This window comes from Drosophila obscura, unplaced genomic scaffold, assembly GCF_018151105.1.
Source record: "Drosophila obscura isolate BZ-5 IFL unplaced genomic scaffold, ASM1815110v1 contig_1, whole genome shotgun sequence".
In the NCBI taxonomy this organism is placed as follows: domain Eukaryota; kingdom Metazoa; phylum Arthropoda; class Insecta; order Diptera; family Drosophilidae; genus Drosophila; species Drosophila obscura.
The window spans coordinates 9772663-9799764 of NW_024542679.1; the positions used below are offsets into that span (position 1 = coordinate 9772663).

A 27102-nucleotide genomic window follows, 5' to 3' on the forward strand; every position below is an offset into this window, starting at 1 on the left:
AAAAAAACCCCAAAACTCATTTGACACCGAAATCAAATTAACATACAAACTTACATTCCACATTACATTCGGCCAACAACGAAGCTTTTTGTATCCAACAAATTCAGTAAAAAAAAGAGCCTAGGAAAAAACCGAAATCACAGTTGGATGTCAGACAGAGAGGCCTGTCATATAACACTTGTTCGTTCGCCTCACTTGTTCGGTTTCGGTTCGGGCATTTTCTTGTGCATATCAAAATATCACCAGCACAAAACAATTTGTTTTTCTTTTTTTCCCCCTCATTTTTATATTCAGGTTTTTTTCTGTTATTTTTTTTTTGGCATTTACAAAATTCTTGTAGCTGTCGCGTGTAACGACAAATTGGCAGCCAGTATTTGTGGTGGGGGGGGAATGCTGTGAGGGCTTTCAAAGTGCATTCCAACAGGTGGCAGTGACTTGGCCGTCATTTACCAACACTGCGGGGGCCTAGGGAAGTTTCTGTGTGTCTCTTGGGGTTAAATCCACATTATGCATTAATCAGATTGCTGCAAATAATATTATCTTGTTTGATTTTTTATAAAAAGAGATAAAAGACACTGATATTATAATATTTGAACTTAGATACTTTTGTTTTAATATAAATATTTTTTAATAATATATTTTCATACCATATTTTTGTTCCCTTGCTAAAATTTATTGTTCAAAGGCTTCACAACACCGAGTTGGGCAACGATTCTTTTAAAACAAAATTTGTTGTACATTTTCATACTCGTTAAGAGATTTCCCATAATTTTCTGTGGGTGCTGAGCTCTTCCAGTGCCACTCAAACTGTAATTAAAGCCAAAGCCTTTTGAATCTGAATCTGAATCACTCCTGAAACCTGAAAACAATGGCTGTTTAATTCCCGAGCCTTGAGGCAGGCATACTTTTTTGTGCCCGAACATGGATAATAAATATGTCCCCGACACTTGAGGCAGCATTTATGATGCAGCACACACTCACACACACACACACACACACGGGGAGCAAGCAGCCTCCCCTTAGTGCCAACTCCTTTCCCGTAGCCGTTCCGTAGCCCCCCTTGGGCTGCACTCGAAACGTGTATGAGGCCTGCCCTGCACTCTCAATTATGTCTTAATTCGTATCTAATGGATATTTTCTGTGAGAATATCCATGATTAATCGCAGCCCTGAGGGTAGGACGTCGACCGTTTTGGGGGTGGCTTTTCACCAGCCCCCGCCCCCAAGCCTAGACTGCAGTTGTTCACACATGTTCACAAAAAAGAGTGTGTGTCCTGAGTGGGGTTTCGGGTGGGGGGTATTCATGGAACAATGGTGGAACCCGGAACCACCCGAGCAATAACTCAACTCCACCAAAAGGTTTTCAAGTCTCCTGCTCCTTTGTAGAATACTCTTGCAGAAGTTATTCTGATTTATATTGGATGTTTGGTACTTTAAAAAGTGACTTTGCCTTAAGAATCGTTGAGTACAGGGATCTATACGAAATATGATACAATCCAAGAGTCCATTTCCACTGGACCGAATTCATAGAGTGATCTGATTGACGATGGTTTTCCAAGGGTATCTAACAATTCGGCTTTCCAGACAGTATTCTTTGCTTCTTTTTTTGAAAATTTTGCAATGGGGAAGCGGGTGGTTCTGGTTAGGCTGAAATTTGCAATTGTTTGGGTGTGGCAGGTTCGCTTATGGGCGGCATATGCGTAGACGTGTTGCAACTTCCGGAGACGTCGATGGCGGAGGCAGCGCGACTCGACTGCGACTGCGAATTGACTGCCGGCGACATGGCACAAAAAGTGATTACGCGGCATTTGTGGCAGCAACCGGCAAACTGGCGACGCTTTTTGCAAACAACATTTCCAAGAATGCAGCCCGCAGTCGGAATACATACTCTCCCCGCCACACAATCTTTCCCCTCCCCATAACAACTATCAGCCACGACTCCGATGCATTTCTCATGTTCATTCCACCATGGCGCCATCTGGCCGCATTTAGTGGAACTAGCTAAGCAATAGAGAGAAAGAGAGAGAGCGGAATTCTAGCTTGAATTTTTATCTGAGTGCAAAACATGCCGGCAAAGTTTTCTCGCTCTCTGTCTGCTCTCTCTCTCCGTTACTTTGTTATTATCTCTCTCTCTCTCTCTCTGCCACTCTCTCACGTTTTGTGAGTTTTCCTCTCTGTTTATCTTTTTCTAATGCATTTTCATGAATTTTCGGCTTTTCTTGTGGAACCGCTCCCCAAAAAATTACATTTTACTTTGATGCATTTGTTTTACTTTGCATCAGAATCTGATAGGAATTTTGTTGAGTTGAGACGTGCAATTGGGTTCTTATACATATACGGTGAACCCAATGAAATGAAGTACACATAGAGGATAACTATTGGAACCGCTAATAGGAGGGACTTTTTTTATATTAAACAAAACATCAAACTCTTCTGTACAGCTTCGAGGAGAGCTTTATACTTGATCGAGTCTTGTTTCCACAATAAAATAAAATGGAAATGGTACAAAGATATGTAAAAATGATATTATACACCGATCTTTCAGGAATCCCAACAATCAGCACACCTGTGCTATGCCCTGGTGCAGTTCCACTTATCTCACCGTTTAGTCGAGTTTCAAACCCCAGAGCAGTGCCTGCATATGAGATATCTACATCTGACTCAATGAGAGTCCAACCAGAGTTTTACTCAGCTGCCTTCATAGCTTATTTATCTGCCGCTCTCTCGCAGTCCCTCTCTCTCTCGTTTGCTCTCTCAGTTGTTTTTGCATGTTTCTCTCTCTCTCTCTCCCCCACCTATACATCGACAGAACGAACACAGCCGACAGCTGGCGTCTCTGCCTTCGTCGGATCCGTTAGGTCGCATTCGTGTTTCAAATTTTGCCGTGAGTGGTGTCGGAACGGAACAGTGTGTCGCAAAAGTCAGAGCATAGTCAAAAAACCACAATTCGCGCGCGTGCAAATTCTGTGCCTCTCTCCCTCGTCACCCCTTCCCGTTGGTGTATCATTGCTACGGCAAGAGAGGAACTTGTTTTCGGGGCGGGGCGCCACCACAGTCGTCCACAATAGTCAGCGGTCCGGGCCGCGGTCCCGCGTGCGTGTGTGCAAAAAATTAATGAAATGTTTTCGCCCGCTTTATGAATGATTTGCACCCGCGAGCATTTCCCATAGAAAACATCCAACGAAAATTATTATTACTGTGTGTCGTCTATTTTTGTTTGATTACTGTGCGTGCCAGAAGGAGGTAGCACTATACCCAGTCGATCTGGGCAGATATTGCCGATATTTCCAGAGACGTAAGTTTTGACTAGCTTAAAGATTTCTCAACCTTAAAGTCACGGAAAAGCCGTGTCATTAGCGTTTTATTTTTTGGGTTTGGGTTTGCTGTGTGTTTCCAGATCAATCAATGAGTTTTATGAGTTTTCGTTGTGAAATATTTGTGAAATCATTAATTATGTCCGAACTGGGTCCGGGGTCTCGCGTCCTCTGTCGTCCGTTTGGGTTCCATTCCCAGAACAGGTTTCGTTAGAGCGAAAAATACTCCTCGTAGTTTAAGAAGTTTTCGAAAGACGTTTGTGGCTGTGCTGTGCTGTGCCATTCCAAGAACTTGTCGTGTTTCGCCCCCTCTCCACTGCTCCTCTGATGGAGATGTGAATCTTTATGAATGAAAGAGGTGAGGCATCGCGCCTTGGCAGACCTGGGCTGCGGCGGCTGGGCGGTCCTCCCCGTGTTGTAGGCTTTTCCCGTTGACACTTTTGAGGAATGTGGATGAGAAGCTGGAAACGGGAATGGGAATGGGAATGGCTAAGACGTGAGCTGGCATCAGTCGGCAGTAGGAGTTGGATTCGGATTCGTGGCGTAGCGGTGAGGATAAGTTCTAAGAATACACGTAGTTGATAGAACTTTGGAATGAAATTTCAGTAGAACCCCATAATAAGCAGAAATGTTTGTATATGTTAAAGGGTCATAAATATTGCTATGGAGAAATCTAAGAATATACTTTTCCTTCAATAGCCAAAAGGCATTCCATTTTTTCCATCTGGTATTTCATTCATTGGTCTACGGATTTATTTCCATAGAGACTTATCATCGCCCAATGACCATCTTCATTTCCTGTTGTACCTTCTGTTCCTTATCGCGGTGTGACCTTCATTATCTCATCCAAAAAGTAACCTCGAAAGCGAAATCTTAAAGTAAACCCCAGAGATATTCCCCACTCATTGCTGCAGTTACAGCTTAAAGCTTTTTCTGTTACTGCTGTTATCATAGTCCCCAGGTGCCTCTTCATCCCGCCCCCCACCGCCAACGCCACCCACTGGCAAGGCCAAATTTGGAGAATTTTCCACCTGCATTAGCTAATCTAAGCCGGCAGACAGACAGGGCAGTGCTGCGAGATGGGGAGGGGAAGCTGGGCCTCTGTAACAGAAAACTTTTTAATTACCAACAGGAAAAAACATTTAAGATAGCAGGCTGGTAGGCAGGTGGGTTGTAGGCGGGAGAGGGGATGTGAGAGGTTTCTTTCTTTAGCATAAATTGAAAATATAGCAACTTTTTATGTGCGACTTTATCTGTTTTGGATGTGTCTCTAACTGAACCTTTTTCTCTCTCTGGACCATGGGCAGGGGCTCTAAAAAGTATTTATGACTTTTCCAAATAACGAAAACCCACAGAAGACGAGTCTGAGAGCAGCAATAGCAGCAGCAGCTTTTAGCCATCTTACGGCCACACATTTTACAGCTTAAATATTTTTTAGCCATTAGATAAACAAACAACAAAGAAGAGAGCCAAAACAGAGTTAGAAAGAGACATGAGAGAGAGTGAGAGGTGAGCCGCAGAAAGATACGAAAATATCTTTCAAGTACAATGTTAGGTAAATATAAACAAAAGTTTACTTCTTCTCCACGCTCTCTCTCTCTCTATCTCTCCATCTCTCCCTTCTGACACCTCCTACTCCTTCTATTTTTTACGAGCTTGCTTTGGTTTTGGATGCTGCACTTTGCTGCTGGTTTTTTGTTGCCTTTATACCCTGGATTTGTGTTTGGGAAGGTATATTTTTATTTGTAATAGGCACAACCATAATAATAGCTCACTTCTGCCTATATTGAGACATCTAGATATGAAAATATCTAAATATTCCTGCGATCTAAAGGCCACAATATTTACAGAATTTTAATAATATTTTACTGGTACATCGGATAAAATGCTGGGTATCCTCTAGTCGTTTTATCGACTATGTTATTGCTACTTTTAGCTACTTAGGGCTTTTAGAGGTAGCACCAGCATAAGATGTCTGAAGATGTAATATAAATTACATTAGCTAAGTGCCAGGCGGCAATTAAAAACAAAAAATACCCAAGAAGTTTTCTGTTCTTGCTGCTGCTGTTGTTGATAATGTTGTTAATGATGTTGCGGCTGCCACTGCCACTGGGGGCAGCATCATCAGTATCAGCATCAACATCCACATCATCATCACCATAAGAAGCGGCAGCATCATCATTAGGAACATCATTGCCACCATTAGCCGCATCATTAGAACGTCAACTTAATCAAGGTTAAAAAACGCATGTGGCGTGCCCCTGTCTCAGGCAAGGGGGAGAGTTTTTCCACCCATCTCACCCTCTCTCCCCTGTTCACTGTTTATATATCTTCGATTCTGATTCTTTTGATGCTGTAATTATTGATGCCGCCTTTTCTGATAAACATAAACAAACACATTCATATGACGAAATTTTAAAGATTTCTTGCTGGTTTAATGCGATTAGAAAATGTTGTGCAAGAATTGGGCAAATTTGTTGGGGTTGTGTAATGTTGCAGGCGATGGGGAAACTAAAATCAGAGCATGGAAAATTTAATTAAAAAGGAAATGGAGTGGAATTAAAAGTCTTACGGAATGTTTTGGTACATTGAAAATCTGTGGGCAGAAAACGACAAAAATTAAGGTGTAAAATTTAAAAATAAGTAATATAAAAGTCAGTCGTGAGTGGAAACTGGAATCGAGGGAGTCCACTCAGCAACTTGACCTATGTGTAAATATACCGAACATTGGTCGACTACATAGTTTAGGTACTTCCCCAAAACCCATAATCATCATCACAATCATCATATATTCCAGCCACAGCATTAACATTCAATCCAAAATGTTTGCTGCCTTGACATTTATGCGAAATACCTCTAATAGTACCCAAATTACAATTCCAAAAGCAACCCCTCGATTACCACCATTAAGCTTGAATCGAATCATTTTTATACAACAACAATTATGCTACATTTTGCTGTGTAGCTCAGCAGAAACAGAAACAGAAACAAAGCCAAAGTCAAAGTAATTTCTATTTTAATAACCAGGCCTCGGCCAGGGCAAGTCCATTAAAAAATAAATATCTCTATATATTTTGCAATTAAATCAACAACAAACTGCAAATGAACTGAGGCAGTGGCGGAGGGAGAGAGGTCCATTATATAGGCATTATCTGCCTGCCTGGGCCATAACTATCTGCTCAATCATAAATTTAATTAACATAATTTCCATTGGGGCGGATGTTCTCTTTTCGATTTCTGATTTTGAGAATTTTGCTCACGTTTTGGCAATTAAAATGGGAAAATTTCCAAGAGAATTGAAAGCTGTTTCGAGGCATATGTTGAGGGAGTAAAACATCCATTAAAGGATGGGCGAAATGAGAAATAGGTCTATCCATTTAATTAGCCAAAAATCACAATATTATTTCCCATTCCTTTTGACCCAGTTTCCCATAGTATTTTTCTATCTGTCTGTCAATGTTTATATGTGTTTTAGTTTGCCCCATTTGATGGGGCCATAAAATAGAATTTTCATTTCCATTTTCCATTTCCTATTGCTCTATAATCTTTTTTCTTCCACCTCTCCATATACGAATCGTATGCGTCATTTGGCAAATGAGTTTCTCTGTGCGCGGGGTCTGCTGTGCTTATCTTTTGTTTACCTTAGCGATAAGGCGCCAGCGATAAGATAGAGTTTCAGTTCTATGACTCGATAGGGCAGCACAAATGGAAGGAAGGTGTGACTGTGCTTTGGCTTCGATTTCTAAAATAACTGCTGCATTCTGCTGTTGTGCAAGCGGCTGCCAGATGGAGCTCTGGAGCTAATGAACTGTTTGCTTATTTATGGGCCGCCCTGAATGTTGGTCAATATTTGTGGTGAGCCACAAAGACACCCTAGGGCTGGCTTACTGTTCTGCAGCGATCGGTAAAGGGTGTGGGTACATAATGTGGAAATAATTTATAGATTGGATAAGACTCTGATAGAAAGAACTCTCGTTGTTGTTTGATTGACTCGTGGGATGATTTAAACCCCTGGAAAAATGCCAAAGAATAGGCTGTGAGATCCATTAGGTTCTATAACTGATAAATGAGCTCATTGCTTTCACACCTAGTACGAAACTAATTTTGCATGTTTCCCATAATTTTCACGGACAGAAAATGTAAACACTTCGGACAGAAACTTATCCACGAACTGCCACGACACGACCAGCAATAAAAATTCATTAAAATAATGTTGAACCGTTTAATGGCTTAAAAACTGGCAACAAACAGAACATGATCCATAAAATCGACATCAAGGCTAGGGGACAGAAGCGGAGACAATTTATGACAAAATATGCAAAAAATTAGTTACAAGAGACACACACAGATACATACTCGAGCAATAGATGAACGGATAGATAGACAGATAGATGGTATTGTGGCCGCAGTGAGCGGACGGACGCCCACAAAAAAAAGAGAAGTCGGAACATAAATAAAGGCTGACAACAACAAATTTATTTGAACTTATATTCCACATATTTGTTTTTTGTTTTTAAGCGAGACAGAGAGAGAGAGAGAGAGCAAGTGAATATACATATTTTGTGGCGTGCTGTTTTAAATTTATGGGTTTATTGATACTTGCCCCAAAGTGGGGGAGCGGGAGGAGTGAGAGACAGACTTAAAATTTGTTTTATCAGCAACTCAGAGACACAGGCCAGAAAGACGAGAGATAGCCCACAAACCGCAATCTGTAAAAAGTATTCTCTACGAAATGATTTAGCTTCTGTCGAGTGCCTATGGCTGCCCTCTGTCTGACAGTCTCTCTATCTCTCTCTCCCATTCTCTCTCTCTCTGTGTTTTGTTTTCTGGTGGTGTTTTGAACAATTCTGCCTAGTCGAGCAAAAATATGTCAAAACAAATTGTTTGAAATGAGGGGCATCAGAAATGGGGAAAATATATTTGTATACAACTATGTGATAATGAAAACGAATTTGCTGTCACTTTTTATATGGCTTCTGGGAAATGTATGAACCAAGAGAAAACTAGGAATACTAGGGTAATTCTTTGTGGAATATTATCGGTTACTATTTTTGCACTACTGAAGGTACATTTCAAAGCTTTTGAAAAATTATTCACAATATATTGCGGATAAACTTTATTGTAAAAATAGAATTTCTTATAGAACAAATTCATTGACTTACCTAGTAAAAATGCACCTTTCGTGGGCACCTTGTGCCCCACCCATTTCTTTCAAGTTCAACGAACTGACACAACCTTCGGCTGGTGGCTGAAACACTTTGGCTAATTCTTTGGTTCACACCACACAGTTTAGTGGGCATTTGATTTTGCATATCAATTAACGAGATTGAGATTGAGCTGCCTCGGAGGCAACTCTCCGATTATATTATTTGGCCACTCGGTTAATCAGACTTGATGGCTGGCGATACAACGATTAATTAGACTCTTCGAATGGCTCGTTTGAGTTTTGCGACCTTGCCAGTCTCGTCCCGTCCCGTCTAAAAGATTCACACAAAAAGATCATTAGTTGGGGCATCAAATAAAACGCTTTGATTACCCATAATTATGGTATGGTCTGATGGGGTGGGGACAGGGAGAGTGCGCGGGAAAAACGTCGCCTGTGTTGCCTTCAGTTTTTGATGCCTTCATTAGGTTGGGTGGGGGGGTGTTGGATGTGCTTATGCTAATGCCTGACAGTGTACCACTCGGCGTATGCATAATCATATAATTAATTGCCATAAATGTTAATTGTGCAAACGCCGTGTGGCAGCATTTGGCCTGAAAGGGTTCCCATACCATCTCCCCCGCCCCATCCAAGAATATGCTGCTCCTACTTAGTCCTGAAACTTTTTGCCAGCTAATTAAGCAAATATTTTTCCATTCATTCCCCTGTTGCGGGTGGCCTGTGTGTTGTGTTGTGTTCTGTTTATCCAGTTAATTCTCGTTCCACGTTGACATTTTGGCTGCTGTTGCTGCTGCTCCTAGGTTGCGAGTAGTTTCTGGCTGGCAAATTAACTTCTTTCGTGTTCAAGTTTTAGTCTTGGCCCAAAGTTTTGGCCTCCCAGAGTGTGTGGCTGAACAGTAACAGGAACTTATTGGATTAGTCAGGTGTTTGAGAATGTATTTTATGCGATTATAAGTGTTAACACAAGCTTAATAAGTTTACGGCTGGGTAGAAAATGAAAAAGAATGTCGAACTTTTGTGCTAATTTTTGGGAATTAAAAGGAGTAAAAGGAACTGCTAAATATATCTATCTGTCTTTCCTAAACAGAACCCCCTAGAATGCAATTTCATCATATTCCGAAAAGACTGACAATCTTTGAACGAGCTTCAGTCTCTTAGAGGGTTGCCCATCAACTACGATTTTATTGATTGTACACATTTCTTTGTTTTTGTTTCTTGTTGGTTTAACCCAAATAATTCCTCGATTCGAGCAAACAGAAAATCAACAAACAAATAAACAAACAAACGAAAAACCGAACCAAACAAACAAATGAACAACAAATCAGCGAAACCCCAACTACAAATATCAAAATTATTAGATAGAGATCCGAGATCCCCTCTACGCTTATCTCTGTTTCTTGGGGTGTCTGTGATTGAACGAACCCTTTTTAAAGAGAGAGTTTCATTAGGTTTTCCGTAACGTTTATCTAATGTTTACTGAACTTTAAGCTAATTAATAGGCTAGGGCTAGGGCTAGGGCGGATTGAAGTTCATTTGAATATTTAATGATTGTATCGTTGAAGGGCAGAGCGGAGCGCCACCTGCAAGCAAAATTATTAATCAATTATGCAAAAAGTTCTCTGGGGTAACGACTACTATTCATATAGAAATACTCGTATTTGTTAGGCATTTGAATCACCTTGACTGGCCAGAAGCAACAGCAGCAACAACAGACACCAGTAGAAGCAGAAGAATGAAGTCATTAACAGACGGTTTTGAATGTCATTTTGCAAAACAAGTTTCGCTGTTTTCAACACGTAAATGTGAAGCGTAACCAAATGCTTTAAATAAATAAATACAGCTGAAAGTTGGAATGCAAATTTGCTTGCTGGAAGGGAAGGCTGTGAGAGAATTCGAGTGATGTAATACATGGGGATTGCTGTGTGAGATCAGGTCGGGGCTGGTGGTTAGTCAAAACAATTAAAGCTGAACCCGCCGTAAAGGCTCTAAGTGGAGTCGAGCGTAAATGTGCTAAAAGGTTACACGAAACCAGAATATGAGACATTCAAAGACACAGAGAGCGGTGCTTGAGACATTGCGCCATGTGAAATAAAATGCTGAAATTATTCATTTTGCAAATAAGCAGAGTAAATATTTAATTAACAACGCAGCAGGCAAACAAGCGAGAGCAGAGGGTCTACCAGAAAGAGAGAGTGAGTGAGATATGGGAGGTAGAATGTCTCGGGTCTAAGGTTTCCTTTGCTCCACTCCTCCCCCCATGTAGCCATCGTGAGGGTAATATAATATTTATTTATATGCCGCACAGTCGCAAAGTCACCTACAAAACGAGACGACAACGAACGGGACGACGCCCTAGAAATTGTCGCAAATTTTATGTCTCTCTTTCTCACTCTTAGAGTCTCTTTCTCTCCCTCTCTCTCTCTTACACCATGTGTGAGTCAATGACATGTACGAAAACAAAATGAAACTTTTGCCACTTCCTCATGGGGCAGCGCCTAAGGTGGAAGGTCTGCGACATAAGCAAACGACTAGGATAAGACCTGCCTGAAATATGTGAAAAATATGTCTGCCTTTTGAGCTGCCTCCAGGCTCTATTAAGAGCTCTCTCTCTCTCTCGTTCTATACACATTTCTCGCAGCTTATGGGTCCAAATGTGTGTATGGCATTCTTAAACATTGTCTCGCTTCAAGTCTGATTTCATTTGGCGCGTCTAACTAACCAAAGGCGAACCCCCAGACACAGAAATGAATGCTTGACTCACTCTTGTCTCCCCTGGAACCCTGGCACCTCCACCTCCACCTGCACCAGAACTAATTAAATTACTTTAGTCTGTAGTCTGCAGGAAAAGGTTTTCCTAGTGGCTCTGTTTTGCTGGCTTGGCCCCTTAATTGGTTTCCTACACCGACGGAATGGATCTTTAAAGCTCTGAGCTCTGAACTAGTTCGATGGCAGCAAAGGCCAGAAAAATTAAGCAGTTAATAATGGCGAGGTGGCAACCTTGGCCACAGGAAAAGTGTTGGACTTTCCTCTGTGTTTCAAATGTATTTTTTATGATTGCTCGTAAAAGGAGAGAAAATATTCTTATTGCTTCTGCGGCTGCCTTCACATCTCCACCTCTCCACCTCTCTCTCTTCTTTTTCCGTTTCTTTTTAGGATTGGGGCTTAGCCATTAAAATGTCATCATGCTGGGGGTGGGTGGGGGGTTGCTGTATGGGTGCATGCCACATGAACTGTAAGAACGATAAGTCAAAACACGCAATTTAGGAGCCCCATGCGCCCGCTTTTATCGACAGAGCCAGAGAGCGATTCCTTGACGTATTTATTATTTAACACCTAGAGAAACCTAAGCGGGAAATGGCTATAAAATTGTTGACCTTTTTCTCTTTGGCACACGCACAGACACAGTCCACACAACCCACGCTGAAAGTCTCTTTCCCAGGTTTGCCAGCTTTTCCCAGGGCCCAAAAGTCTTGGGTGGTCTTCTGCTTTTACGACTCTGGCGGTACTCCAGTTCTTCTTTTTACGATGCCGCCACATAGGTTAAAATATTTAAAAAGTGTGCTTAATTATGGCCCGCAAAAAAAAAAACCAAGAAACGAACGCAATAAACTTTGAATTAATGCCAGAATTGCCAGAAATTCTCAACGGGCACAGGGCACACGGCATTGGGCCATAAAGTTACTTCTGCCACAGCGCCTGTAACACCTGTGTGGTGGGATAATCAACAGAACCATCCACGGATTGGCATACACGGATTCTCACTTGGGTGGGATTCTCAGGGAGAGTCGCATTCGAAATAAGTTAGATGTGGATCAATTTAAAGCAGAAGATTTTCAAGTGAGTGAAGAAGATTCTTCAGTGAGGAGCCCAGACAGCTTAGAGAATGTCTGGCATACAGCTCGTCTTAGTTTTTGCAGTAGAATCTATCCAGGATACGATGGAGAACTCTTTTAGAACCCCTATCTAACGAGTCTTCTCTCTCTCTGTTAAATCTCTTTACAGTTTGCCATAAATCGACTACATCTTAGCCAGCACAAATCTCCTGCTTATAGAAGGGTGAGTAACAAAATCCAGAACGAAACTTATTCCATTCCAATTGGCAGACATCCCATCTAATGGGATCTCAGCTGTCCGCAAACGGTTCTTGCAACACGTTTCCAACGACACAGCGGAATAGAGCAGGCCGATCATAGAGAGAGAGAGACTTTTAAGCAAAAATGTGAGGACATGACAGCCTGAATGCCTGAGATCACCTCAAATATACAAATGTTGCAAGTGCAACAGCAACAGCAGCAGTAAGGAGGGTGGTGGAGGGGGGTGGCTCTCAGGTGATATATCTCACGACTCACGAAACTAGTTTACGCAACATGTGGCAATTTTGCATGCCACAAGCAGAGGACGTGCCACACAAACGAGGGGCAAAAAGGAAAAAAAAAAAAAAAAAAAGAGAACCGAAACAAAAATTGACATTTTGACATGCGGCTTGTACCCGGGCGGTACTTCAAGATTTGCCTCCGATAAACTACAAATGGTTGCACACACAACACAGACACGGGCTGTGCAGTCTGTGCAGACTGTGGCAAGACTCTAACCGGTTCGGCGCTGCATTCAAAAGCAATCCGTAAAGTGTCTTTTAAATACAAATGTTATCTGTGCGCTCTGCCAAGACCAAGACCCCGGCAAGACCCCAGCCCCCAGCCAGCCAGAGAGAGTCCAGAGTCAAGGAGGAAGAGTCGAGGAATCGGTTGAAATAAAACCGTACGTGCCACATTTGTTGTTGGTACAATTTTAATGGATTGACGGCAGACAACGAATGCACATTAGAAATCCAATCCCTGGGTCCAGTTCCAGCTTCAGCTTCAGCTCCAGCTCCAGTTGCATCTGCAGTACCGTCTCGTCCCCATTCGCGGGCCTGGCTCTGGGTCTCCCAAGTCATGCACACACATGGGTCCGAGCCATGTTCCTGTCTCGCTGTCTCTTCAGCTCGTTGCATGCCACGGGAAAAAACTTCCCGACTTCCTTCTGCCGGCTACTGCAATTTTCCTTTTTGGCTTTTGCATTTCAATAACTGGATGGGTCAGTGGATGATGCCTCTTCCTCCTCCTCGTTCGGGCTTGAGTTTGAGTTTTGTTTGGCACGTACTCGTACACCATAAAGTATCTGTCTCTGGGATATCCCTTGCTTCCCTACGCCACAGGAACAGCAGCAGCAGCAGCAGCGGCAGCGGCAGGCGTGTCTGTGTTTGTGTTCGTGGTCTTTTTTGAAGCACTGTCTGCATATATTCGTTTTAAATTGCATCGAGTGTTTGAAGGTGTTTTTTCCCCCACTACTCTGCTACTCTCTCTGTATAAACAAACATTGAATTGGGTTTCGGCCATAGAACAGCCTCAGAATGTACCGACCCAACCCCATAACGAAATGGGGAAGGTCAGTTCGTGTCCGTAACCAATTTCCGTGATTTTATAGCCGTTCACTAATAGAAACGACCTTCATCAAAGATCGAATCAAACGGCGACAAAATGATATTGACAAAATGCAAGTCAATGTGTCAGGGAGCGGACACAATCAACGCCTGCCGTAACCGAACCGAACTGAACCGAAATCAAAGCGAATCAAACTGTCATAAATTGTTGAAAATGCTGAATGTTTTGGGAATGAATAAATAAATACTCGTAAAGGGCTGTGGTGGCTGCCGCTTGTCGTTCGATTCATTTTCAAATTCAAATTAGCAACAAATCAGAAATGTGTCATCGCCAATGAAGATGGAGTGGACGGTCGGAACAGGAAGGGACAGAGCAGATACGAGGACTGTGGTTGGGGGCTGTTGGGGGTACCATAAAATCTAAACAAAAGCTTTATACAACCGACTACCAACCAACCAACCAAGCAACCAAACAGCAGAGAGTCGGATAACAATCACAGACCATAAAATGTGTTGAAAAAATATTTGCATACCGTCATAAAAAAAAGAACAAAAAATCAAGTTGCAGGAGCTGCTTCTGCTGCTGCTTCTGCTGCAGTCCAGGAGGAGCCATTAAAACAGTCCAGCGACTATCAAAAACTAACTTTCCGCGGGCGACACTTTTCGATAAACACACGGAATAGCTGAGGGGTATGATGGGACCTTTAAACTTGTTGGATATTTGAGGAAATTAAGTAACAAATCTCCCATTAAGTAAACCCTTTTTATCGTATTATCCACAGGGTATCCCCAATTCGTGGCTTAATTACTGCCACAGCTTTTCCTACTTGTCTTTTTTTTTTGTCTGTGTTGTTTTTGTGTCGCTGTGTCGTTTGGCTTGTAATTAAAACTTGTTGGCAGACTGTCAGGCAGCGAGTTAACAAGTCGGCGGCTTCACAGATAAACACATACATATATATACAAAGAGAAAGAGAAGGAGAGGAAGAGCAAGAGATGGAAAGAAAGAAAGAAAGAGGCAGAGAGAGAGAGAGAGAGCTGTGAGCTGGCGAAAATATTATTTAATTGTCAGGCCAGGCGCTAATTAAAGTCCAAGCCTCAGCCGCTCTCTTCGCCCATTTTGGCCATAAAGCCAAACACTTAACGAGCCAGCGAGGGCCGCTCTACGAGCATCTTCTGTCGGATATTTATGATTATCGACTGCTGTCCGCTGCCTTGCCGACTGACATCATCATCTGGCCACAGATACAGCCAGAGCTACAGCCACAGCTACAGCTAAAGCCACAGCCTTAGATATAGCCTCATCCCAGACTCAAGTTAGTCATAACACTTTGGCACAATGCGGCCTCCGTACCGCCCCTCCCCTCATCCGTGCGGATGTCAGCTCAACTTATGGTAATTGTTGCAAATTATTTATTTATTTATGCATGTGGCAGAGGCCAGCAGACAGCAGCCAGAAGCCAGCAGCCACCAGCCCCAATCCGGTGGAAAATCCAACGCGTTTGTCGCCTGATTATGTGCTTATTTATAAGAGCCAGGTACATATAAGGATAAATGCGAGAGATCCCAGCCACAGCTATGCCCCTGCCACTAATGAGATGCATGCAAACAGCATTCGGGCTGAGCTGCATATGAATATCAATTCCAGGGGTTAGGCAGCAGCCAGATCAAACACGTAATCCTGCCTGCCACCACAGCTCCAGCGTTGAGCGGTGAGCGGTGAGTGGCTGCTGTTCATGGCAGACGTCTAGACGCGTTTGCTTATTTTTTGGTGGTCATAACAGAAGCTTTTAAGCCAAAATGTTCAGCCATTTGCATAATAGAGACAGAGACGAAAGTGTGAGCCACTTTCTAATGATTTTTCCACTTAAATATGGAGAACATGGAGAGCTTTAATAAATTAATTAAATGTGCAAAAATGTAGGTGAGTCTTGGATATTGGGGGAAATATTCAGTTATGAGACCCTCGAATTGTGTGCATTATCTGCAAGATTCTGCCATTTCCATTTACACTTGAACACACTCTCAGGGCGCCATCAGCGGAGAGCCATCAGCACAAATGTCAAACCTTTTGGGTCATTCCGACACTTGATGACAGCGACGCAGCGCAAGACGCGTATCCTTTTGACCTGCCTGCCGGCCACCCACGGCCACACCCTGCCTCTGTCCCATGATGGCGTCCTGCTTATTTACAACTTGACATTTCACTTGCGAGTCGCGGGGCACTTTAATGCGCTCCAATTGCATTTTATGACAGACCAAACTGACCTACTTAAGGCACTTTCCAACACTCCAACACACACAGAACAGACACACAGACAGCTCAAGCCCCAGCCCAGCCATGCCCACTGCTGGCACTTTTCCTCCGTTGCGTTCCGTTCCGTTCCCTTCCTTTCCATTTTCAATTTCAATCGCATTATAAATTTAATGTGTTTGACCTTTTTCCCTTCGAACGGTCGACCGCAATTCCGCAATAGATTGGCAAACTACTGAAAATCTGAGGCAGGGAAATCGACATAAAATTTAACTTAAATGTCCCATAAGTAGCTCTGATGTTTAGGGGCGTGGCAGTGGCTGTGGCTGGGGAATACAGGATCTGGGATCCGATCCACAAGTGGACGAAGTAAATTTAAACTTTTCAATGGCTTAAGATGCGCTTTAAATGACCGAAACAAAGTCTCTTCTCACACAGTGTGTCTGGTGGGTGCTGGCAGGGCTGTAGCATTTCACGCTGGATGCACAGCAGCAGCTAGCCAGGGTTACGCCCCACGCCCGCCCATCCACGCCTGCCATTGTCAATATCCCTGGCAGCCATTTCCTGCTTTGTTTTGTGTGTGTCCTCAACGCGCCTTTGCCTTTGTTATTGCTGCCAAGAAAGGTCGAACACTTTTTGTTGCCACTGTCCAGTCATGGGTGAACATTTTTGTGACTAAAGAAAAGTCTCTCAAGTAAGTTTTAGCCCCGAACCCCGATCAGCGTACCGCATTTGGCATTGAATAAAGCTTCCTCAACTGGAAGCAAAAAAACATTGAAAATTGTTTTCCTTTTTTCCCCCTGTGTGTGTGTGGAAGGACCTGTGGAGGGATCTCGGTAACCCATCTATTGGGTTTTATTTCGCTAAATTTTCTTTGCCTGTCATCTTTCTGTGGCGCTGCTGCTTGCTGCACTTGAGCAACGGTTTTTTGTGCTTGCCAAATGTTGATTCAATGCCTGGGCCACTTTTTCTGTGTACAAGTACTTCACTGTACCCCGCCCGCCCCCTGCATCCTTGCTGAGAGGATATCTATGCGTTGTATTGAAATAAAAAGTCTCGGGCTGCGCTTGAATGATTTTTTGGTTCGTGCAAATATTTTATTGACTATTATTCTGCCTGCTCTTCAGCTCTGCTCGCTGTCCTTGTACCTATTGTCTGTGGAGAGAAGGAGGATGAGGGAGTCCTTCAGGGTCTCTGGGTATATATATTTTCAAGGGTTTATTTTGGCTCTGTTTTTCCTCGATACACACTTATTTTTGTTGCGCAATTTTCCTTCGTTTTGCCCAGATAAATATAGAGAGAGAAATAAACCGGAATGGAGTTTATTTTCGTAGACAGGAGCAGGAGCCCAATCCGGAGGAAATTGACAAATTATGAGGAAATTTATGTTTAAATTTCGATCATTTTTATGGTATAATTTTTTGTTTACTTTAAATCAAAATTTGTGAATGTTATCCGCTTTTTATTTTGCCATAAAATATCCAAAAAATAATACAATGTTTAACCTTTTAAATTATCCGAAATTTCTACTAATTTGAGTCGTTTTGAAATGTTTTCGCACAAAATAGAAAATCCCATTGGATTGCCGCAATTATAGCATTTAGCACGCATTTCAATTTGGCTCTCTCATTTATCATCGTGACGGGCCTGTCTGACTCTAGTTTATCTGTATCCCCCATAAAATATACTATGTTTCCAATATTCGGATCTTAATTGGCTTTGTCTGAAGGCAGCCTCAAACGGCGCGAAACTAATGAAAAAAAAATCATCATCACAGAACAGCAGAAAGAAATAGAAAAATAAGGCAATGTCTGGGATAGTCCAAAGAGGGGAGAAGGGGGGGTCTACAAAACATGGCATTTTAAAGCCATTGCTACTAATTTTATGATGCTTTCCTTTTGGCACTTTTCCTTTATCCTTGGTTTTCTTCGGTTCCGTTTGCTTCCGTTTCCTTCCTTGCTCAAACGATTATTGCCCCGCCATAAAAGGAAAATGAAAATGAAACAGAAACAGTAACAGAAATGGACGCAGCTGAAATGAAACCATCCTTGAAATCTATTGTCTGTCTGCACCGTCCAGACAATTGAGGAATAAACAAACGGAAAAAAACAGCTAAAAATATATATAAAAATAAAAAGCCAAATGCTCCGGCTGCAACCAATGAAGGAAATTCCGAAAAGCGGGCGACCCTTAACATAATTGAAAAACATCAAAAAACCCAATGAAAATCAAAATATATTTGCTACAAAAATAAGAAACAGCCAACCATTTCCATTGCACCGCAAAAAAAATTCTATATATTTTTAGATGATTTAAAACATTATTGTTATAAAAAATATACGTAGATTAAACATTTTGGAATATATAAAAGTGAAAAATAAATATACCAAAAATAATATACTTCATTTGAATCTAGGAATAGTATTTCCGTATTAAATTGGTATCAAATGCTTTCCATACCCGAAAGAAACGTTTAAGCATGGTTTGAAAATGAAATATTCGATTTTATTTTATTTGTTTGAACTGCAAATTCCAATGAATTATCAAATAATATTAGTATTTTTCTCTCAATGTATTAGACAGACAATGCAAGTATCGAAGTATTGAAGTACTTTTAGCATCTTCAATTTTGATAATCAGATTCCAGAATCCACATAACAATTTCAATGGCTATTTGTTTTGATGTTGTTTTTGGTTTAATGATGGTCTCTCATTCCCAGTCCCTCTCTTGCTCATTCTGTCTCTGTCTCGCTGTCATTGCAAATGAAATGAAAACATGCAAAACAATTAAAAACAAACAACAAAATGACCAAAACAGCAAACACAATAGCTGCAATAACAAGGCAGGAGCCAAAGGCAGCTCGAATGGTAGTGGGAGGAGGGTGGGTGGAAAGGATTAAAATAACAAGACCATGTCGAACACCTAGCCAAAGGTACACCACGTCGAAGCAGCCCCATCAACATTGAACAACAGCTTCAACAATAACAACCGCACAAACAAGAAGGAAAAGGCCAGAACCGCAGACAGAACAGCAAATACCCTTCAGAAACTCGTACTCGTATAGATTGTGTGACAGCTAAATATATGAGATATGAGAAACAATATTGCTAGATAGTTAATTGCTTCATACAAATAAAAATAAAACAAATGATGTTCCTGTGATAATTCTTTTAATTTTTAAGCATTCCAAAATGTAAAGTCTACATTTATTCTGCATAAAATTAATGCTTTAATTCATCCAACAAATACCCAGTTTTCGCGGGGCTTTTCGGTTTCTTGGTTTTTCTAGTTTTGTTTCAAATATTTCGATTTCTGTATAAATTTATAAATGTACTTAATAGAGTTCAAGATTCTTCCCTTTCTTCGTCTGAAACCTTTTTTACCCTTTGAAAGTGTACACGATCAGAAACAACTCCAGTGCATTGCATTGCAATGGTAAAATAAATAAATATTCATGTTGAAAATGTACTTGTAAACATGCAAATTGTAAAGCAGCCACCAATAATGGTTTAGTGGGGGTTGTGGCACCATGGAAACAAAAAAGGGAAGAGGGACTGGCACGGGTACGGAAGGGAGTTGCTTCTTTTGTTTTGGCAGTTTCAAGTGCAGGTCAAAGTCGGGGTCTGTGCCACAGGAGAACCCTCAAATGTGGCAACATTGAGAGGGCAAAAAAAAAGAGAGAGAGAGTCAGAGAAAGAAAGTGTGTGTTCGAAATGTGATAACAAACAATGAGTTTGGCAATGGATTTTTTAAACTTTAATGTATTTTGACATAATTTAAGTTGCAGTTAATTAATTTGTTTAAAAATTTCTATCTTTGGTGGAAAAAAGGGAATTTATATATTCCGTTGGAGTATATATTTAGATAGTAATCTGTAGACTTTCAAAAAGCGTCAGCATGAATGCCCATCACATCACAGGGCTCACTTTGAGATATTCATGGCCATTGAAGCCCTGGGGGAAAAAGCGCCAAAACCCACTGAGACTGAAACTGGACCCAGGCCCAGAAGCAGAGCAAGGGAGGAGTAAAACCAGGAACCGCCCCTCAGCCAGCGGATGCTACGTGGAGCTATATGCATATATAAACAAGGACACGTACGCAATTAATTGCAGAATTATTACAAATTTCATTACATGCTAAAATATGCAAATTGTAGACCGAAAGTTCCCCATGCCCCGTCCCTACTCTGCCGCTCGTACCGCGTACCGCGCACTGTCGCTGTCCCTTGTACCCAGTCCCTGCAATTAAATGCATTTGCATACATAATAAATAAATAATGCAGATGCAACAGCGGCAACATTTTGCCGCATTAACTTTGCCGCTGATGTGCGAAAAATGAAAAAGAGGGAATTTTCTTTTAATTATCATTTTAATGTGTTTATGAACATTTGGAATTGTACGCGAAAATTGCTCCCTAAATTGCAGCCGGGCAGCCGGAGAGTGTGCGTGAGATCCCTATTGAGGGAGAGAGAGAGGGATTCCTACACTAGACTGAAATTACAGGGTGATGTAGTGGGTGGGGTGGGGTGCGGGGACAGCTGCATTAACAGAAATGCCATAAAATGGCAACAACATTTTACAGGCAGCTGTCGCCGAGGGTTCGCCATTCCACGGGGTTGGTTCTCTCCCTCTCCCTCTCACTCTACCCCACCCGTTTGCCGCTCTCTATCACTTGCTCTGCAAATTGTTTGCTGCCTGTCTACATAAATATTGCATGTCCACAAAATAGTTGGGTTAAAAACATTTGCACAGAGCCAAAAGAGAGAAAAATGTAGATATTTTATTTGCATGATTGCACAGGGCGATGTGCATAGAGCGGAGCGGACTGGAGTGGAGTGCAGTGGAGTCGAGTGGTGGGCTGGACGTAAGGCTAGACGGCTGCTCAAGTGGCAGGCCGAGTGGCGGCGTGTGGCATGAACAAGTTCTGAGTACACGATGAGGCTGGGGGTTAGAGGTACCTCCTATGATTTGTTCTCAGTTGCCTTGTCAGTCTCCGAGGATCTGCCGAAACACAGCCACCCAGGACGTCGGGTTTTCGTGGGTTTCTCCGTCTTTTCAGGCTTCTTTTTCGAATTCTTCTCGCTGAACAATTGCACTGGCTGCGGTGCAGGCAAATCGGCACGAGGAGCCTCCTCATTAATTGGAATTTCCTCAGGCAGCGAATCCTTGGTATTGAGGTGCTCTGGTCGTCGGGGCTTATTCGGATCGCGGGGGCGCCTCATGGGCGCAGCCATACCCGTACCCGTACTCTTCACAAGGCTACAATCTGGTGGGCCCCGACCGCGGGCACAGCATTCCAGTCGGACACGATCGTCGTCGTCCAGGCGGCCGAACTCGCAGTACAGCTCGTCGACCTTCCGCTGGAGCGCGGTGTGCAGGTTGTTCTGCTTGCAGAGCATCGTCTCCAGCTCGCTGATGCGCTGCTTCTGCGTCTTGATGACCTTGCCCAGCACCCGGCGCACCTGCTGCTCGCACTCGCAGCCGCAGGGTGGCTGATCGAAGTGCTCCTGAGTCTCGGGGCAGCAGGGCGGGTTGCAGCATTCGTCCTCATCCTTAAGCCCTGCCGTCGGCTGCTTGGTGCACTGATCGCACTTGCACGGACACACGTCGGTGGGGTGGCTGCCGCGGGCGAGGACCAGCACGTCCGTGCAGCCGGGCATGCAGGTTGGTTGACGATCTACGCACCCCTCCGTTGTCTCCTTTCCATTGCTATCCGTCGTACTTCTCTTCCTGACCTTCTGGATCTGTTCGTCCTCCTGCACGGGCGTGCGCAGGACAGTGACCTCTGTCCCGTCGATGTCCGGGAAGGTGGCGCCGATGTCCTGGAACTCGGACTCCTGCACAAAGATCTCCGTGTCCGAGTCGTCGGGATTGAAGCGCTTTGTGAGGGATCGCCTAACGTCCCCGTCCTCCTCCCCAGCCTCCTCCGCCTTGATCTCGAGGCAAGACTGTCCCTTGCCGCAGTACGAGGGCAGCGAGGCTCCGTTGATCACCAGCACATTGACCGCAGGACACCGCGGCGGATCCATATTCGGGCACTCGCACGCATCGGTAGTCGCCTCGCCATGCTTTCGCCGCCGTACCTCCTCGGCCCGTTCGGCCGCCCGCTGCTTCTTGCTGATCCTCTTAGAGCGCTGCACAAAGTCCGGGATGTGCTCGACGCAGACGCAACACTGCTGCTGTATGCTCTCCACGCACACATCCTTGGCCCCCATGCTCTGCTGCCAGATGCGCGCCTCCTGCGCCGTCTTCGGGTAGGTGTACCTCTCATTGCCCTTCGCGTCCACCTCCCGACGTGGCTCCATGCCACATATCACACAACGACGAGCTGTGGGCATTTTTTAATTTTCAATCAATTGAAAAAGTTCCAAATAAACTAAATAATTTTTACGAGAATTTTATGGAAATATTTTTGTATTTCAATTTCTGAGGAAAGGAAAGGCAAAGGCTTAGATACGGACAGCGATAGAGAGTGTGGCAATCTCGTGTAATTGTTGCTCTCTTTGTGTGGTATGCGTTTTTTTTTGTTATGCTTTTGGAGGCACTATACGTACTAGTATGTATAACGACGCACCTTGCGGTTTTTGCGGCAAGTGAATTGGGCTGTGAAAGCCGAACGCAGTCGTTGCATGTGGCGTGGAATGGAGCGAACAGAGTAGAGCGGATCAGAGCGGAGCGAAGCGAAGCGGCTTTTTCTGATGACTGTTATGAGGTGGGAATGATTTCGAAATCGCTGTGGGACTGCACTGCATCTCTGGGGAGGCGGGGCTTTGACGACTGCACTGCCACTGCCACTGCCTTTGGTATGCCACATAAAGTGGAGCAGCGGAGATTGTTATGTGGAAAGCAAAAACTGCATCAAAAGCAATTGATTGTGGTTGAAGGCATAAAAGAAAACCAAAAGAAAACTTCGAAACTGTGAAAAATGGGATCAAGAATAAAAAAAGAAACGAAAAAAAAACAAAAAAAATAGTAAATGGATAATGGATAGTTGTTCCAAGTGGGCTTTGTACCTAGGAATAATTCTTCCATATACGAATTGTGATCCCAGCTATTTTTAGCTCTCTATCATACGTCAGATATCAAGCAACCAGCGCTCTGCATCTCTCTGTCTATAATTGCTTTCAGACGTTTTGAAACGCAACATCCTCGATGGCATAGTTTGAATCGAAATTCAATAAATTCTAGAGCAAAAATTCCCACTTCATTTCTTTGGCTTTCACGAATGCTTACCAGCTGAATGGTCAATGTCAATATTCCATAGCCTTTAAGGCTGTACAGAAAGTCACGCCCACACCCAGAAATACACACAATACACACGGAAAAAAAACAAGTGCGTTTCGATTCAGTCAAGCCTATAAATCTGCGCAAACCGCAAAACAATAGATGGAATAGTTTTTATGGGGCAGCAGGGGGGACTGGGATCACAAAAATCACGTTATTTCAATCAGAAATGGCTCTTTATCTATGCATGTATCTCTGCGTGGTGTGTGTGTGAGTATCTGTATCTGTGGCCTGGTTTGGCATTCTTCAAATGCCTTTTTTGTGGGTTAACGCCCACAGACGCACACCAAAAAATTTGAATAATCTGCTGCCGTAATATCGCCAATTTATCACTGGGCGTTAGACCCATTCCCCTTCCCATTCCACTTCCAATTCCAGTATCCAGTAACACTCGGACTCATAAAACGAAAGCAAATGTGGGAAGTTCACATTTCACTTTCATTTTGGATACGGATTTGGATTTGGATGTTGGGGAAGAGAAGAGACCGCCGCAGCCGCAGCCGCTGCCGCCGCCTCTGCTCCATTGAGTTTTCCCAATTTATCAATGGCAACACGGAGGCGCGCTGTTAATGAAGAATTATGTTCATAATTTTCAAATTTATTGTCGCACATCTTCCCGGTTGTTCCCGCTCACGCTCCCACTGAAGATCAACATGTTGATGATGATGATGGGGATGGGGATGATGATCAGTGCTGATGATGGGGGCTGTCCAACACTTAAGTGTGTCAAAATGTTGTTGCCGCCACGCCATGTGGCATGGCTATGCTGGCTATGCTGCTGCCTCGCCATGCTCCGCTCCTCCTCACCCTTTGGTGGAACCATCATCGTGTCAGTTACAGAGACACTTTTCAAATATTTATGATGCGTCTAGTCGAACACACAATCCAATCCCACACACACACACACTACACACCAATCCACTCCACACTCCACACCACTCCACACTCCACTCAATCTGCTGCTCGTTCCATAACTTCATGTTCGGTTCACAGTTCAAAAAGTCATTTCAAGTTTCTTGTTACCGATTCAAGTGAAAGTTTCCCCCAGTTTTCCCTTTCTCTCAGCTATTAATTTTCACTTAGTCAGCGTTCTAGTGGGGAAAAAGTATTCAATTTCCACTTTGTCTTGCAATCCTTTAAATCGAAACAGATGCCAAAACATTTTCATTCTGCCATTGGCAACAGTTTTCAAGTTTTCAAGTGGATTTAATTTGTTACCCATTTTTGTTGGATTTTCTTTCGTGTTTTTTTTTCTTTCTTTTATTATATATATTATTTTTAGACTTTTCCTCTCTCACTAATTTAGTGTTTGTTCAACTTGAATGCGCTTTTCGGGCTCGCGTAGCATATAGATTTAAGAGCTCATGAAAGAGTGGAAAATTTATGTGACAGCTTATTAAATTTATATGTTTGCTCTTTATTACAGATTATTCAGAGAGCGCGTGAGAGCGAGCGAGAGCCAGAGAGTGATTGGAAGCACATGTGTTCTTCGGGTAAGTGGTTGCCTCTGCATGGCCCTCGAGTCGATATGTTGGATTAAAGAGCTTTTAAACGGGAGTTTAGGTTAAGTCGGATTGATCTGCAACATATGTATTTGTTGGAGGGAACTTTGATCTGTCTGCTTTGGGGGAAAATCTCGTGTTAAAGTGGGAAAAATAGATTTGATGGTGAAGGGAGTTCATCGTAGCTATCGCTGCATGTTTAGAGCTTCTTTCCTCACTCCACTTTGCTGGATTTTCACTGCCCCAAAACACCCCTCTTAATCTGTGTGTTTCTTGGCCTAAAAACCTTTTCGATCCGTCGCACCATCGGCAAACACGATAGCTCTGGCTTCCACTGGGGAAGCTCCGCTCAGCCACACTCGATGCAAACTCTTTATGCAGACCCAAAACTGCAGAAAAGTTGATGTGAAAATTCACACTATGCGCTCACACATCGAAAGCGGCGCGGGGCGGACGGAGCATGGAAAAAATACTCGTATGCCTGCCCCTGAGGCTGTGCCCAAAAAAAATGGCACTGGGCTGTGGCACTTCATTAAATAGACGCCATGGCGGCGCTTTTCCCCCAACAAACGGAGAAAAAAAACCAACAAAAGAAAAGAAAAAAATCCGTTGACTGTGCCACACCCGCCACATTACGAGCAGCTCCAAAAGTTGCTTATTTTTCACACATGCGCGTCAACTGAGGGACAAAACAACAAAAAAAAAGAAAATTACGAGAGGCAGAAATTTAAGCAACAAATTTGGTTTGCTTTTTGTTGCTGCCACCCCACTTCACATTGTTTATGATGACAATTTTGCTGTTGTTGTCGACATGTGGCCGTAAAGTTGTCGGTAAATATAAAACAGGCCCCGGAGTCTGTCCTTTACACCCGTAAAGCACTCCCCCCAGGGCAGCCGCAAGATCCGCGCTAAAATACTGAAATTTTTGAGGGATCCTGTGCTCCGAGAACGGAGCCTGGAGGAGCCAGCGAGGAGTGTTAATAGGCAAGAAAAAAGTACAACTAAATGGGAAACTTTAATCTCCACTGGGAAATTCTGTATAATTTTGTTGAATGCCAATTGTGTACATATTTATCTGCGATCATAACTTAAACCCATAATTGACTAAGTAAAAATCATTATAGCAGCAGCGGAACGACCTTCAAGGCAGCCTCACTTTAAGCTGGAAATACGCGTAATTTCATAATTTGCTATGCTGATTACTTCCACCCAAAAGGCTGACAACGCAATTTGTTTCTGCTTTTTCGAAATATTCTTAACATGTAATTGTCATTTTGTCAGGCAAACAATGGACTCTGACAAAGTACACAGCAAATAAAAATGGGCGGAAAAAAATACAGAAAAAAATCAACAAATCCCAGAGCCGGGCCAGGCCAGGCCAGACCTAGACCCCACCCAAAAGCTGTCTATTGTATTGTTTTGGCTGTTGTTTCTTGCCAGAGTCGTTTCAGAGTCGCATAAATAACCAGAAATTAGCAGGCAAATAAGTCAGGTCGAATGTAAACTCGTTTTTGGCATTGAAACACCTGCAAACAGCTGCAGACCCCGCCGAACACGAACCCGAACCCGAACCGATTCTTGCCATATTCCAAGTGCTAAATCACCTGCACAGAGCCACACTCCACTGCAACACACTTCCCCTCTGGGCACTCTGGGGGCAAAAGTTTATCCAACTAATTTAAATTTATAGACTAGAGATCTAAGCCAAGATGTGGCTCGGGGTCTCGCGCTGCTGATTTATGCCCAAAGATTGTCACCAGAGATATGGAAAATGATATACACAGCGCAGTGTATCTGTTCTCAATGAGAATTCTATGTAAATTGGATCCGCTACAGATACTAGTCATATGAGTGGCCTTAACACTGTTGGTGATCACTGCGAGTGGCACTTGTTGAAGGGATTTGTATCTGTTTGTTGTCTGCTCCTCCCTTGATTTGAGCTTGAGTTTATTGAAGGTAAAATGTCGATGACAAAAGCCGCTTATTTTGAGGATTATTTTGTGGGATTGTTCTTCTCAGCTCTTTCGAATCAATGAGGCATGAACCGTAACCATAACCATACCCATAACCAGAGCGTAATTGGAGCTATAAAAAACAGCAGGGGGTACGAGTACGAGCCACGTCTAAATCTCACATCAAAAAGAAATTCATCTTTATAAAAAACG

The 27102-nt window shown here is 43.1% G+C and overlaps 2 protein-coding genes across 2 annotated transcripts in view; one reads left to right on the forward strand and one right to left on the reverse strand.

The window, feature by feature from the left end:
- Nucleotides 1-2872: 2872 nt before the first annotated feature.
- Nucleotides 2873-27102, forward strand: part of LOC111070622 (protein slit) — a 50433-nt gene continuing 26203 nt past the window's right edge. Inside the window, exons 1-2 of the mRNA XM_041594298.1 lie at nucleotides 2873-3294; nucleotides 24862-24928. The gene's annotated coding sequence lies outside the window, so the exon portion shown is untranslated. The remainder of the gene's footprint in view (nucleotides 3295-24861; nucleotides 24929-27102) is intronic.
- LOC111070625 lies at nucleotides 20585-22568 on the reverse strand. Its single transcript, XM_022361299.2, has one exon. It carries the CDS (start codon nucleotides 22487-22489, stop codon nucleotides 21113-21115), a length of 1377 nt encoding a protein of 458 aa, XP_022216991.2. The 5' UTR covers nucleotides 22490-22568; the 3' UTR covers nucleotides 20585-21112.